The sequence below is a fragment of the Colletotrichum navitas genome, assembly GCF_030913465.1.
Source record: "Colletotrichum navitas strain CBS 125086 chromosome Unknown LY79scaffold_46, whole genome shotgun sequence".
NCBI lineage: Eukaryota > Fungi > Ascomycota > Sordariomycetes > Glomerellales > Glomerellaceae > Colletotrichum > Colletotrichum navitas.
In genome coordinates this window covers 71,405-85,138 of record NW_026850592.1, presented here as the reverse complement: position 1 = coordinate 85,138, position 13,734 = coordinate 71,405, and the positions used below count along the sequence as shown (strand labels likewise).

General features: G+C 57.0%; 4 protein-coding genes across 4 annotated transcripts; 2 read left to right on the top strand and 2 right to left on the bottom strand.

Annotated features, from left to right (window-relative positions):
- Positions 1 to 863: 863 nt before the first annotated feature.
- On the top strand, positions 864 to 4,058 carry LY79DRAFT_519153 (kelch domain-containing protein; the record flags this gene model as incomplete). The annotated part of the gene is made up of 1 exon (XM_060555105.1): positions 864 to 4,058. The coding sequence occupies one exon, from the start codon at positions 864 to 866 to the stop codon at positions 4,056 to 4,058; it is 3,195 nt and encodes a 1,064-aa protein (XP_060412261.1).
- A 249-nt stretch (positions 4,059 to 4,307) lies between these two features.
- Positions 4,308 to 6,279, bottom strand: LY79DRAFT_273977 (uncharacterized protein). The gene is made up of 5 exons (XM_060552047.1): positions 5,850 to 6,279; positions 5,707 to 5,783; positions 5,580 to 5,609; positions 5,031 to 5,507; positions 4,308 to 4,944 (listed from the first exon to the last, which is right to left on the bottom strand). Exons 1-5 carry the CDS (start codon positions 6,168 to 6,170, stop codon positions 4,557 to 4,559), a joined length of 1,293 nt encoding a protein of 430 aa, XP_060412260.1. The 5' UTR covers positions 6,171 to 6,279; the 3' UTR covers positions 4,308 to 4,556.
- Positions 6,280 to 9,244: 2,965 nt separating this feature from the next.
- LY79DRAFT_273873 (myb family transcription factor) lies at positions 9,245 to 10,854 on the top strand. Its single transcript, XM_060552046.1, has 2 exons — positions 9,245 to 10,207; positions 10,273 to 10,854. Exons 1-2 carry the CDS (start codon positions 9,677 to 9,679, stop codon positions 10,753 to 10,755), a joined length of 1,014 nt encoding a protein of 337 aa, XP_060412259.1. The 5' UTR covers positions 9,245 to 9,676; the 3' UTR covers positions 10,756 to 10,854.
- Positions 10,855 to 11,475: 621 nt separating this feature from the next.
- On the bottom strand, positions 11,476 to 13,008 carry LY79DRAFT_591605 (protoheme IX farnesyltransferase; the record flags this gene model as incomplete). Its single annotated transcript, XM_060561301.1, has 1 exon — positions 11,476 to 13,008. One exon carries the CDS (start codon positions 13,006 to 13,008, stop codon positions 11,476 to 11,478), a length of 1,533 nt encoding a protein of 510 aa, XP_060412258.1.
- Positions 13,009 to 13,734: the final 726 nt, after the last annotated feature.

Genomic DNA, 13,734 nt, shown 5'->3' with positions numbered 1-13,734 from the left:
TATCCTGTGCCCATTTGTCCTCCACACCCCAGCCCACATCCCACTCTATCTTTTGTGCGCCGCTCTCCGTCACCTGTGGGGAGGAGAAGACCGAAAGGACAGAGAGAAGCACGTACGAAGACGGGCCAGACATGGCCTCTCTGTCTTCCCGCTCAACCCAACCCGGTGCTCAGTACCAGCTGTGCCCGGCCTAGCCCAAGAATCCACCCCGGAGACGCAGACACACACCCACACAAAGCGAAGTGAGAGCGAGAGATAGAGAACAGGCCCGTCACAAGGTACTGGGACCTAGTAGAGTCAGACGAACGGCCAAGCCTGGCCTTGAGCTGCTCGACCCACGGGTTTTTCTTTTCACTTCATCATCTCCCTTCTCTTATTCACCGCCAATCCTCCCTCTCTGGCCGCTGTCCGTTGTGGGTCATCGCGACTCTCTGTCCCGCCTTGTCGTTGTCTTGCTCCCTACCTGCCTGCAACGACTTCACGACGTCCGCTCTCTCCATATCCCGTACTCTGTTTACCCTTTCCTGTTTCTTGTTTCTATACCACTACCTCTTCTTGTCTTCTCTCGAAAGCCTTGCTCTCCGCGTTGGCTCGCTTTTGGTACCGTCGCCCACGATCCTTGGACGACCCGGACCCTGAGCGGTTTATGCAGAAAGCCCTCCTTCCCCCGAGCCCACATTGTGTTGCCGACACCCCTTCACAAATCCCGCCCTGCATGAAAAACCTCGCAGCCCTCATTTTCGACTTCTGAGCAACTTTCTTTTTGCATCGTCGCCGTCGTCGTCGTCGTCGTCGTCAAGACTGCCTTTGCAACACAAGGTTCCTCAGGCTGTGCCCACAGCCCGGGGGCCGATTGTGTCGCAATGTCTGGACCGGGACTAACCTCGAACCAGTCTTCTGCACAGAGCGATCTATCACGCTTTTCCGACTCGGAGCCCGAGCAAGATAGATCCCCTCCCGGAAAGTCTACCGCAGACATCCTCTCGGGTGTTTATCGTGGCTTCAAAAAATTTGCTCCGAGCAGAGACGGCGAATCGAGGATCACGAGACAGCCGTCTCTTTCTCGACTGGGTCTGCGCAGCGTTTCCCCCAGCTTGACCTCAACCCCGTCTCCGCCTCCTTCCTCGACGCCTACCCCCGTCCCGAACTCGTCCAAGAACCGGCCGCTTCAGCATGGGAGGAGTTTGAGTCTACAGAGTAGTCTTGCCAAACCCTTGCCCGAACCACCGCCACTGATTCCCTCGCCCACAGGGCTCGACGCCCCTCCTACCTCACACTACAATCTTGGAAACCTCGGGGCCATAGACGAGGGCCCGGCCGATGATACATACAGTCGTACCAACACGATGGATTCCAGCATCTCGACAGAACGAGCCCAGATGTACGGGGGTGGGACAGGATATAACGCTGATATGTCCAGCAGCCAGAGCAGCTTAGCAAGCTCTTCCAGACAAGATGGGAATGAGGATATGAGAGAGAACCCGAGTTTGACGCCGCGGAGTGGCGGTCCCTTGTCTGCCGGACCGTCTCCTTCTTCCAGCCAAAACAGGACCCCTGCCTCGGCGGTCGGTACGCCGACCGCCTCCTCTTCGGCCCATCTTTCCGGTCTTATGTGCAATGTCCACCGGACCACTGGTAGAGAGCCCCACCCGCTCGTTGGCGCCACAACCACCATACTGGGCGACAAGCTATATGTCTTTGGCGGGAGAATACTGTCACGGAGTCGCCCGGCTCCCCTGACCTCCGACCTGTACGAGCTGGATCTTATTCGCAGGCATTGGTCAAAGCTCGAAACTACAGGCGACATACCACCCCCTCGATATTTCCACTCCATGTGTGCGCTGGGAGACACCAAGATGGTGTGCTACGGAGGCATGTCCCCAACGCCGAACCAGTCCGCCGCCGGTCCGGATCAACAGCCCGAAGTCACGGTCATGTCGGACATTTACATATACGACATTCCATCCCGCAAGTGGACGTTCATCCCTACGCAGGATCCGCCTCAAGGTCGCTACGCCCACTGCGCCTGTATCCTGCCTTCGCCAGCCGCCTTTACATCACACAAGGCACCATTGTCGGCCTTGCAACATAATCCATCATCCGGCAACCCGAACGAGGGAAGGATAGGAATCAACATTGACGGCACGGGCGGTGCTGAGATGGTAGTGGTCGGCGGCCAAGATGGCGCCAACCACTACATCGAGCAGATTAGCGTCTTCAACCTACGCAGCCTCAAATGGACGGCGATCGAACCTCTCGACAAAAGTTGCGGTGCTTACAGAAGCGTGGTAGCGCCTTTGCCCCCGTCTGTGTCGGCGCGAATTGGCAAGTCCAATGTAAACGGATTCCAGCGAGAGGGCGGGATCAGCCAGGAAGCCCGGGAACCCGGGTCCTCCATGCTCATCTACTCCAACTACAATTTTCTGGATGTCAAGCTCGAGCTACAAATCAGGTCATCAGACGGCACTCTCACCGAGAAGCCCATGACGGGCTCCTACTCGCCCCCGGGATTGCGATTTCCCAATGGCGGCGTCATTGACACGTATTTTGTGGTGAGCGGCACATACCTCACCTCCTCGAAGCAGGAGTACGCGTTATGGGCTTTGGACCTCAAGAACCTGACTTGGTCGCGAATCGACGCTGGAGGCGCTGTTTTCAGCCAGGGTAGTTGGAATCGCGGTGTGCTGTGGAACCGCAGGAACACGTTTGTTATTCTCGGCAATAGGAAACGAAGTCTCGTCGACGACTATAATCATCGGCGTATCAACTTTTCTAATGTTTGCATGGTCGAGTTGGAAGCCTTTGGTTTCTACGACAACCCGAGAAAGACGAGCCCGATGTCTGGATTCGTATCGGCCAGTAGCCCGTACACTGGGCCCGGTCTTAGTCTGGCTAGAAAGGCCGGAACTACGGCGGGAGGGCGCGCCCACTTGAGGGCTGCTGAAGAGTTGGGGGAGAAAGCGCTGGCCTTGCGGGAGATATGCGACATGGATATTCTGTGCTTGCATGGAGAGAGGATCCCTATCAATTCGCGGATGGTGGCACGTCGATGGGGACCTTACTTTGTTCAGCTGCTGCGGGAGGGAACGGCGACTCAAGACGGCAGCGACGCTATGACGTTGCGATCTGGTTCCGGGGTCAGCAATGCCGTCAGAAATTCCACTCTGACCATCACGCCAGCCCGCAACACCGTAGAGAGCTCAGGTTCCATGACGAGCGCCGCCCTGTCGTCCGGCTCGCCGTCCAAAACCCCGACTACGGCTCCGACCAGTGCTTCGGCAGCCTCTTTCTCGATCCCAGGCTCCGGTGGCGGCGTCGACGCAAGCACCGTCAACTCGGCCCCGACACCAAGGTCTCTGCCTCCCAACTCGCGACCTCGCTGCCTGTACCTCCCGCACACCTACCTCACCGTACAGGCGCTTCTTCATTTCCTCTATACGTCCTCGCTGCCGCCCCCGTCATCGCCCCTGTGCACGGCCCCTATCTTGTGCTCGCTGCTCCAAATCGCCAGGCCATATCGGGTTGACGGCCTCCTCGAAGCGGTGGTCGAGCGCCTGCACGCTCTTTTGGACTCGAGAAATGCAGCCGCCGTGTTCAACGCAACTGCAATGGCTGCTGGCGGCGGCCGTGGCATCGACGGCTCTCTGAACCCCAACTACTTCGTACCCCTGGACGCTATGGGCTCACCCGTGTTCCTCTCGGATGGGTCTCAGAATGGCGGGAGCATTGCAGACCTGCAAGGCCTCTCATCCCGCAAAGCCGCACTACGCATCAATACCTCCATGTCTTCGGGTCGGCCTTCCAGCGACGAACTGAGCGCCACAACGAGCGTCAGCGGATCTGAATGGAGTTCAGAAATCGGCGACTCGGAGCGTGGGGGCATGCGAGAAATCTGGGGCGGTGAGCTCAGCTCCGTGATTGGCCTGCAAAAGAGAGGGTTGCGGGGTCTCATGGAAGGCAGGAGAATGCGTGAGCGCACCGGGACGAACTCGGGCAGCGGCATGGGTTCCTACAGTGGTGGACAAGGCCGAGTGGGGCTTGGGATCGCCGGCTCATGAGCAAACTTCGCCAGACTTGTTAATAGGGTGTGATTGTAGATGAGAGACAAAGCCCGGGGCGCGGGCGGAGGTAATGAATTTATGAAAGCATGGCCGAATGCAGCATATCTATCCCCTTGGGCCAACGCAAGCTTAGACGAGCGATGGCGGTGTGTGTTGAGGTGCGATGGACAGCTTGTAACGTGACGCACAAGGAAACAGGTCTCGGTCAACGAGCGTATGTGTTTGCGTCAGCGTGCCCGGGGGGGAAGATGGATCGAGAGTTGGATTTCATGATTTGAAGAAACCAAGATACAATAACACTAAATGTATCTTTCTTCGCCTCGAGTGGTCCGACCAAACCCAATCATCCTCCTCGGGTGGCTCGCGCACTGTGCACGCTTGTAATGATGATCCTGTTGGCAACCTGCGAGACCCTCATCCTTCATGGCCACCAGAAAAGTAAAAAAAGAAAAAGAAAAAAAGGCCCAGCTCCGTTGATTCCAGGGTCCTCGACAGTCAAAAGAAAGGGCAGGCATCACGGCCCCGGCCCTTCAGCGCCTCAACACCCTGCGCCATCTCGGCAGAGCCCTTGCCCATTTTCTCCTGGGGGCCGATGTCCTCGAACAAGAAGCCCTGCGGCATCATCTTGTCGGGGCCAGGGACCGTCCCTCCTAGGAGCCGGGTCACCAGGCCGATAGGGCCCCAGCGGTTCCAGAAAGTGGCGGGGTTGTAGTACGGGTGGACGAGGTAGTCGTGATGCAGGATGCGACCCGTGTTTGGGTCTGGGCTCGAGAAGTAGACGAGGGGGGTAAGGCGTGGGAGCATGAGACGGCGGACGATGAAGCGACGGGTGACGAGGGCTGCGTAGGCGGCGAGGGCTGCGACGATGCCGGGCTCGGGGAAGCTGTGTGTGGTTGTGCCGTCTGATTAGCTTCTTGGCCAGCACCGGGGGGGCGGGGGGGTACCGCAACGGTTTCTCCGCAAACATACCAGAAAGCGGCGCGAACGCGGTCTCCCATGAGAACGTAGAGTACCTCCCGAGCAAACGGCTGGGCAAAATTCGGGACGTGGAAGAGCATCATTTCAACCAACTGGGAGCTGGCCTGGAAGTTAAGCTTGGAGGGTTTCATGGCGTCGACCTCGTATCGGGCGGCCCAGGGAGTGATGTCGTCAACGAACTCGATACCGTCGGCCCACGACTCCTGGCTGAGGAAGCCCTTGTACTGTATGCCCATGGCGTCGCCAATGGACTTCCAGTGGGTGCCGATTGCGCAGACCTCCATATCGGTCAGAGCTCTCCACTCATATAGACGCATGAAGCGGATGGGCTCGGTGATGCAGACGGACAGGGTGTAGAGGAAGTCTGCGTTGGAGATCTGGCCGGCGGCTACGTATCGGCTGTGGAGGTAGTTCATACGCGATATGGCCTTGAGGGCGCGGTCTGAGGTGGGAGGGTTCAGGGAGAATCTGGGGGGGAGGGGGGAGGAGGCTGTTGTAAGTTGGGTGGGGAACGATGCAAAGGGAGTGAGTGCGACTTACTCTCCAAAGAGAATAGTGGTATCTTCATATCTGAAGGAGCATGTTAGCCTCTGGATCAGTGATTGGAAGCAGGATGTAAGCGTGGAGGAAAGGGCTGGCATTATGTGACCAAGTGCAAGCATCTCACCTCTTCTTGGCGTTGGCGGGATCGGCCAAGTTCTTGGTCGCGACGATGAGTCTTGACATGGACTCGAAGCCATAAGTCTTGAGTATCAGAGTCAGTGGACGTGCCATCCCTTCTGCGACTCGGGGGCAAGTGGAGGGACGTACCTTGAAGATGGCAAACTGGAGAGACAGTATGTACATTTTGGGGAACTCTAAATCTATGATGTTCTTGAGGATGAGATGGGCCTGGTCGTTGGTCATGCGCGCCAGGGACCGACGATCGGTGAAGCCCATTTGGCTGCGCAGGTTGGTGATGCGTCTGAAGCGGAGAAAGGCGCACAAGGCAATCCAGCCCGCGATGAGAGCCACAGCCGCGGTAGAGCTTGCCAAGGACTCGGGCATGAGCGCAATGTATCTGAGGTGTCCTGAAGCAGCCCAGGGGCTGGGTGACTCAACGTGGGTGATGTTGGGCGTCGCAGTGTCCATGTTGAAGACGGCTGGCGATAGATGCTCGTACGGCTGTGTGGAACAGTGATGGTGGAGGTTTGCAGCCTTGCGACGGCGCGGTCGCAACTCAAGACTGACCGCAATGCCGCTACTGCTGTCACATAACTGGTACTAGATTGTTGGTGCCCGGGAAGTGCGGCTTGTGTCTAGGGTCACCAATTAGGAGTAGGTACCGAGACGTGGCTAACCTAGTCAATGTAAAGTTCAATTAGCCAAACGGCGGGGCTCAGATAGCCTACCTGCCTACCGTGGACACTGGGGTAATTCGTCTCTGGCTAATGTATGGGCTAACGAGAAGAGGTATGGCGGCCGTCCATTGACTAAGCCTATCATGGAAGGCGGTCAATTCACCCACTAGTCCACTTACCCTTTTTTTACTGTTCTTACGCCTTAAGTTCATACTGACGTACATGACTAACCCCTGCTTTTGCCACCTCCAGATCCCTGTTTCTGCCAGCACGCCAGCCCTTATTCAGCGGCCGCCATACCTCTTCTCGTTAGCCCATACATTAGCCAAAGACGAATTATCCCAGTGTCTACGGTATTGTATCGACTCACAATGCAGAATATAAGGCAAGGTAGTCGTCACTCGTGACCGGGTAGGTTAGTACCTAGATCATGTAGTAGAAACTCACCAGTGAGTGAGTGGTGTTTGAGGTACAAGGTACTTTGGCCTCGGGGGAAATGGCCGTCTATGCCGCGGCAGCAGGTAAAGGATGCATGGAGCAACCAAGGACAGATGGTTGCGCTGCCAATCAGTGAGGGTAAAATATATAAAAATGAAAATGAAAATGAAAAAAAAAAAAAAAAAAAAAAAAGAAGAGAGAGAGACTAAAAGCCAAAGGAGGCACTTTGGGGAGGCAAAGTTCTGCACGGAAAGCCGTCAGTTTCTTATCGGGTCAATCCAGTCAGCTGCTTACCTAGGTACCTTACCTAGGTACCTACCTACATCTATCCCAGGGCCATGACCTGCCTGTATGTAGATGCTACGGTGCGTGGCTAAAAAATAAGAACCAGACAGACTCACTGCACTACTCTAACCGCCACCACCGTTCTCGCGTCTCGCAATCATGCCGCAGCAGTGATGAAGTCGTTCTTCGTCCAACTTCAAAGGCTTGTATCCCAGGAGGTGTGCCTAATGACAGGTTTGAGGGGAACAGGACCCTGAAAGTATGCTCCTGTGCTAAGCCTCCATGTGGCATTTGGAGACGCAGTTCACGTTGCTATTTGCTGACCCTCTCTCCTCCCAATCTAATCACAGGAGGGAGTCTTCTGAATCTTGCTTATTGCCTCTACGGATAAGCTAGGTAGCCCTTGCTCCGTCTGATGTCCTTATTTCATCTGCTTTGTACATCATCGATCGTAGTTGTATGCTGACTGACCGGCCATTGACGCTGTGATGATTGAATGCACTCGGTAGGTAGTTTAGATCGCAGCCACCTAGCTTTTGCAACGGCAGTCATAGAATAATGCATAATTGATGCGAATCTCTCCATCCATTTCCGAGTTCGAGGTGACCGTCTTGAAAACAAGCGCCCGGCTATGGGTCTTGCTTCTCTCCGCCTAAAGGGCCGTTGGGCTGGTCCCTGCCGTGCGTTGGTTCTGGACACAACAAGCGCACGCACGCATCACCTTAGTGGGGTACCTGTACTGTATATAGGTAGGTAGGTACCTAGTTTGGTAGATAGGTTGGGATGTCTAAAATTCCTATTTGTGTAGACACTTGCTCGCTTGTTCAAAGACGCCTACGTAGCTACCCAAGGTATTTATCCATCTATCTAGCTACCTGGGCAGGAGGAACCTACCAGTGGGTAGGTAGGTGTAACAGGGTGAGGCTGCAGAACCCAGGCGGCCCGGCTCTTCTCTTGTGGAGTGGAGGAGCACCGACCGGCCCGCTGTGGGCCTTGACGACGCTGAAAGCGCTAACTACAGTAGGTACTACGGGTGGGTACATACCTGTGTAGAATGCGAGCTAGGTGGTCTATTTTCAGCCCTGGCCACTGAGAGGCCCGGCCATCGTCACCCCGAGATCCACTGGCCATCCACGGCCCCACTCGGTCTTCCAGGCGCGCGTCTAAATCCACCTACCTACCGAGTAAACCGACCTTCAATTTCCATCTTGCCCGGTTGTCCATGTCCACCACCATCCTTCTCTCTCAACATGTCATACCCGTCTAATCGATGCAATTTCCCCCTGTTCCCTGTCAGTCAATCACGGTGCCCACCCGGATGAACTGAGAGCCCACCACTCCTCTCTTCGCTTCGCTGCGCGTCTCTCTCTCTCTCTCTCTCTCTTCGCCGATCGGGATGCAGATCATCCCCGGACGAAGCTTTCCGTTGCTGCTCAATATCCACTCCCGCACCGTACCGCAGACCACAGGTCTCCCGCTCTTGACCCTACCAAATTGCCCCTTCGCCTAGCCCATCTACCGCGCGCTCGCCAGCCGCCTCTGCTTGACTCTCATGCCATGCAGCTGTCCTTTCTCATTTCCATATCTGTGCCTCATTGGCTCGCCCGCCGCCATCGTGGGGGTCTCGTCTTCCTCCCAACAGTCTGCCATCTCCTTTGCTGCCTTTGCCCGGGGACTCGCTCGTCCGACTCCATGCCTGCTGTGCCATGATCCAGCCCTAATACTACCGAACTGGAACAACGCAAGCGCGGCAAGGCTGGCGCCAACTCATACCCACAACTCAGACCCGCCTCCCGGCCCCATACCCTTCCTGTTTGGGCCCTGGAGTCTCTTCTTCGGGACCACATCGACCCGTCCGATCATGCCGAGGGCATCGTAGCCGCCCTCTAGACCCGGCCAGTTCTACGCGCCCGACTTCAGACAGACGCTCATCCCGATGAGATGTCTAGCCAATGTCTGTAGCCCTGCCACTCTCTTCCTCTCCCTTTGGACACACGAGACGGGTTTCATGGCACCTCTAGCAAGTCTTTTAGTCTTGTTCAGCCAAGCTACCTTGTTTCACATTTTCCTGACCCTGGCCTCCTCGTAACCGCGCTTCTGCGTCTCTTTGTCTTCCCAACTGGCCGCAACATTGTTTAAAGTCGGGCCCCATCTCCGGCTTCTCGACCTGCTCTCGACCTTGTATCCGCTTGTCAAGACACTCCTCCCCTATCCCATAACCATTTTCTTTTTTCTTTTTTTTTCCTCTTTCCGTCTCTTTTTCATTCTTTTTCTTGTCCAGTCGTAGTCGTCGTATTTCCTAAACCGGATCTCATAGATTTCTTCAGACTATCTCATCTTCCCTCGCTCCCTCTACTTGATCGTGCCACCACCACCACCACCACCACCACCACCACCACCACCACCACACGTCAACCCTTTCTTGAAAAGAAACCTCCAGGCGAGGCACAGACAATAACAACATCGGCTCGAGACGCTCGCTACAGGTCCTCTTTCCAGCAGTCTAATCAGTAATCTGCACTCTTTCCCTCCGTCAGGCCTATTTTTCTTCGGTATACCGTCTCTAGAGTCATCATGCCCAAACATACGCGGGCATCTAGTTCGAGCCACAACCACTACGGCCATCCGATGCCCGTTTCTCTTGCCCCCGCCGCAAACCCCATCGCCATGTACAACCAACGCATGACCATGCCGCAATCGGCCTACTACACCATGCCCTCCTCGTCTGCCCCAATGCAGCAGCAACAGCAGCAGCCACAGCCAACGTACGAAAGTTACGCCCCGGTGTCTGCACCCCCCGTCTCCGTACCCCCAATGCAGCACCGAGCCTCCTCGGGGGCCTGGACTCCTCAGGATGACCAGCAGCTGCTCGCTGCTCGCGCCCAAGGCCTTAACTGGGGCCAGATACAAATGTCCTACTTCCCCAACAAGACTCCCAACGCCTGCAGGAAGCGCCATGAGCGTCTGATGGAACGCAAAGGGGCCGACGACTGGGATAATCGCAAGCTCGAACGTCTGGCCAAGGAGTACATGAGCATGAGAAAGGAGATCTGGTCGGGCCTTGCGGCCCGTACCGGTGAGAAGTGGAATGTCGTCGAGGCCAAGGTAAGATGGGCCCCCTCGCCCGCCGCTTCACACACAAGACATTTGCTAACAGAAACTTGCAACAGTGCATGTCGAACGGTCTCAAGAACCTGCAAAGCGCGTCTCGTGCCGGGGCTAGGCGGGAGCGCCTCGAATCGGGGCAGCCACTACCACCAGGGTATGACGATGACAGCGGCATCAGCGGCCTCGGGCTTACCCCAGTTGACGAGCTAGACGCGTCCTACAGTAGTCCAGAGACGGTGTCCTCCGGGCACTCTGCCAGCGGTAGCAGCGCCTCGGCAGCGGGCTACGTTGCCTCCCTCCATCACCTGCAACCCCTTCACGCCGGCCAGTACGGTTACGGTCACACCGGTGCCCACCACGGGTATACGAGCTCCGTCTCCTCGAACGGCTCGGTCAACGGCGGATACGGCCACGGCCAGTCACAATCTCCCAGCCCCTACCTCCACCCCCACGGCCAGAGACTGCCCAGCGTGGATATGGGGATCGACGCTATTATCAACCGGCCGGGTGGCGGCGGTGGCGGCGGTAGCTCGCAGCAGATGTGACTGCATGGCATGAGCGAAGAGCCGTTTCATTGGCGCTAACCTGGGGTATCGGAAGTTTTCTTCATCTTCCCATACCTCTCCTTTCTTTCTCTTTCCGTTTTCTTTGCAATCGGGTATGGCATTGCCTTTGGGCAGCTCAAGGAGGCGTTTTAGGCGTTCCATAGAGGGGCAAGGCGGTTCCACCTCGGCCAAAGAAGATGAGTGTGACACATATCGACCTTCTGGCGGGGAAATCGGATACACTCCCTCAAGTGTTTATTCTACTGCCCTTCTCTTTTCGTTCTTCTTTTTGTTTTTGTTCTTTGCGGGTCACAGCGACAGTACATGGATACCGAGCTTTCCTGTTTAATGACGAATGATCGGAATGGCACGTGGAGTGGAGGTTCATGATACTTGTGTGTATATTATCATCTATAGATACCAGAGGACACAGACCAGGTTGAAAAGAAATGGGAGCCAGAGATCGCAAACGTATCGCTTTTATACCGTTTAAAAAAAAAAACGAAACCCCAAGGCAATGCGCAATCTTCTATTTGAAATGCCCCTACCTACTTGCTGTCCTTGTGGATAAGACTGGAGGGTGAAGCCGACGTCTTGGAACCCGAGAATCTAGGCCGACAATGAGGGAACCGATCGTATCCCAAGACAAAAGAGGCACACTATCATACATACAAATCCTACACATCTGCTGCGCCCAATGTCTTTTTCTTCTTCTTCTTTTTAGCTACCTCGCGATGTTGGCACAACGACGGGCATCTCATCTAGTTCATCCTCCCACTCGTCGTCATCTTCGCCCATGATGCTGTCCCACACACGGCCCCACATGCCCTTCTTCTGGAGCAGCGCCAATACCATGACGACAGGCAGCTGCCAGACGCTGGCCCAGAATAGGCCCCTCGCCGAGCCCTTGTGGCCCTCGTACTTCCAGAACCGCACGGCCTCCCGCGTCAGCCAGAGGTTGACGGGCAAGCTCGTCACGGCGAAGCTCCACTCCGTCACGCCCGCAGCGCAGAGCGCCACGCACAGGGGAATGAAGGCGATGCTGTAACGGAGCGCCACGCGCGCGTTGCGGGCCGGGTTGGTCCAGGCGAGCATCCGGAGCCCCGCCGCCTTGTACTCCTCCCTGATGGACCACGACAGCGCCATGAAGTGCGGGAACTGCCAGGCAAAGAGCAGCCCGGCCATGAGCCAGCCGCCGATGGAGCTGCCGTCGCTGGCCAGGAGCAGCTCGCGCCAGGAGCCGTCGCCCGAAGCGGTCTCGCCTGCGGCGGCGGCCCAGCCCATGAGGGGGGGTATGCCGCCGACCACGGCACCGAGCCACGTGTTGGCGACGCTGAAAGCCTTCATCGGGGTGTACATGCCGGCGTATATGACGATGTTTGCGCCTCCGAGGAAGGCGACGGTCGGGTTGACGCCGAAGTACAACGCGCCCACGCCGGTCGCGGCCGTCGCGACGGCGAAGAGGACGGCCGCCCGCTTGGTGAGCAGCCCCCTGACCAAGGGGCGGTTCCGTGTGCGAGACATCTTGGCGTCGGTCGCAGGCTCGTAAAGCATGTTGAGGGAGTTGGCCGAGGCGGAGCACAAGGCGGTGCCGGTGGTCAGGAAGAGCAGCGTCAACGGGCTGAGCGAGGGGGACTCGGTGATGGCGGGCGAGAGGAAGCCGGGGACGGGGTATAAGGCGTACGTCGCCATCGACGTGAGAACCACGAGCACCGAGAGCCGGGGCTTCGAGAGGGAAAGAAGAGTCGAGAAGATGCGGCGGGCGGAGTGGGCGGGCTGCCGGGCGGCGACGGTCGTAAGGGCGGAGGAGGCATCTTGAGAAGGAAGCACGTTGGGGGTGGAAGGAGAAGCGGCGGAGGAGGAGGAGGCTTCGGCGGCGGCTTTACGTCTCGCAGCCTGGCGACGACGGTGTGGCAGTTCGTGGTTCATGTCGATGGGCGTTGACGTCGGCTCGGAGCGCACGGTGGAGGAAGACGAGGAGGGCGCAGCAGCGGAAGCCGAGGAGCTCCGGCTGCCCAGCGGTCGAGGCCGGACATTGGACCGCTCGAGGACGCTGTTGGACAGGAAGTAGCTCGCACCAAGGCGAACGGCGGGTGCGGCCTTGGCTGCCGTCGTCGAGGCGTCGCGCCGGGGGATCAAGGGCAGTAACGGGACGGGGCCGCGCTGCGGGGCGCTAGTGGCTTGACGGATGCATTGGCGACAAACGTTATCGAGTCGGTAGGGGCGCAGGAGTGTACTGGGAGCTGGCCGCATTGTTATTGCTCTGCTCTGCGCTCATGTCGGCCGAGCCGAGGGATTCTTGCTTAAGTTCGTCGTCGTCGTCGGCGGCGGCGGCAACAGCAGCAGCAGCAGATGATCGCTGGTTAGCCTCTCCTACTGGGCCATGCGGCTTCGGGATGATCGAAATGTGTCGCAATTGGAGGGAGTTTCGGCCCCAAGAGAATTGGTCCTTGAAGACCAAGATTGAAAGCTAGCTTGATGGGGGGTAAAGGTAGGAGAGCCGCAAGGTGAAGGACGCAAGAGAAGAGAATCAATCAACCGAGTGTCTTGCGGATGGATGGGCTTGAAAATATCTGACCAATCAGGGCCCGATTGATTGGGGAAGAAAGTGGCTCCATCGGGGGGGGGACGCCCACGCCGGCCTTTGCATTCGGCGACCGCCAACTTCCCGTCAACAGCTGCCCACCGATCCCGGTAGATGGGTGCTCGGCCGAGCGCTTGTCAACCACTTCATGTCACGTTAGACAACCTACCTACCAGAAGCCAAAGGCGTACATCATCCATCCATGCTGTGCCTGATGATGGTTGGCTGTCTTGTGGATGTTATAGACGCCCGTTTATTGTAGCCAGCGGGGTAAAATGACGGTAGTTGTTGGCCTTGATGCAACCCCAAAACAACCGCTCCATACTTGCCCAATCCTGCACGTTAGAATTGCCGGCTAAACCAAGAACGCTGTCTAAGTTATACTCAATTATCCA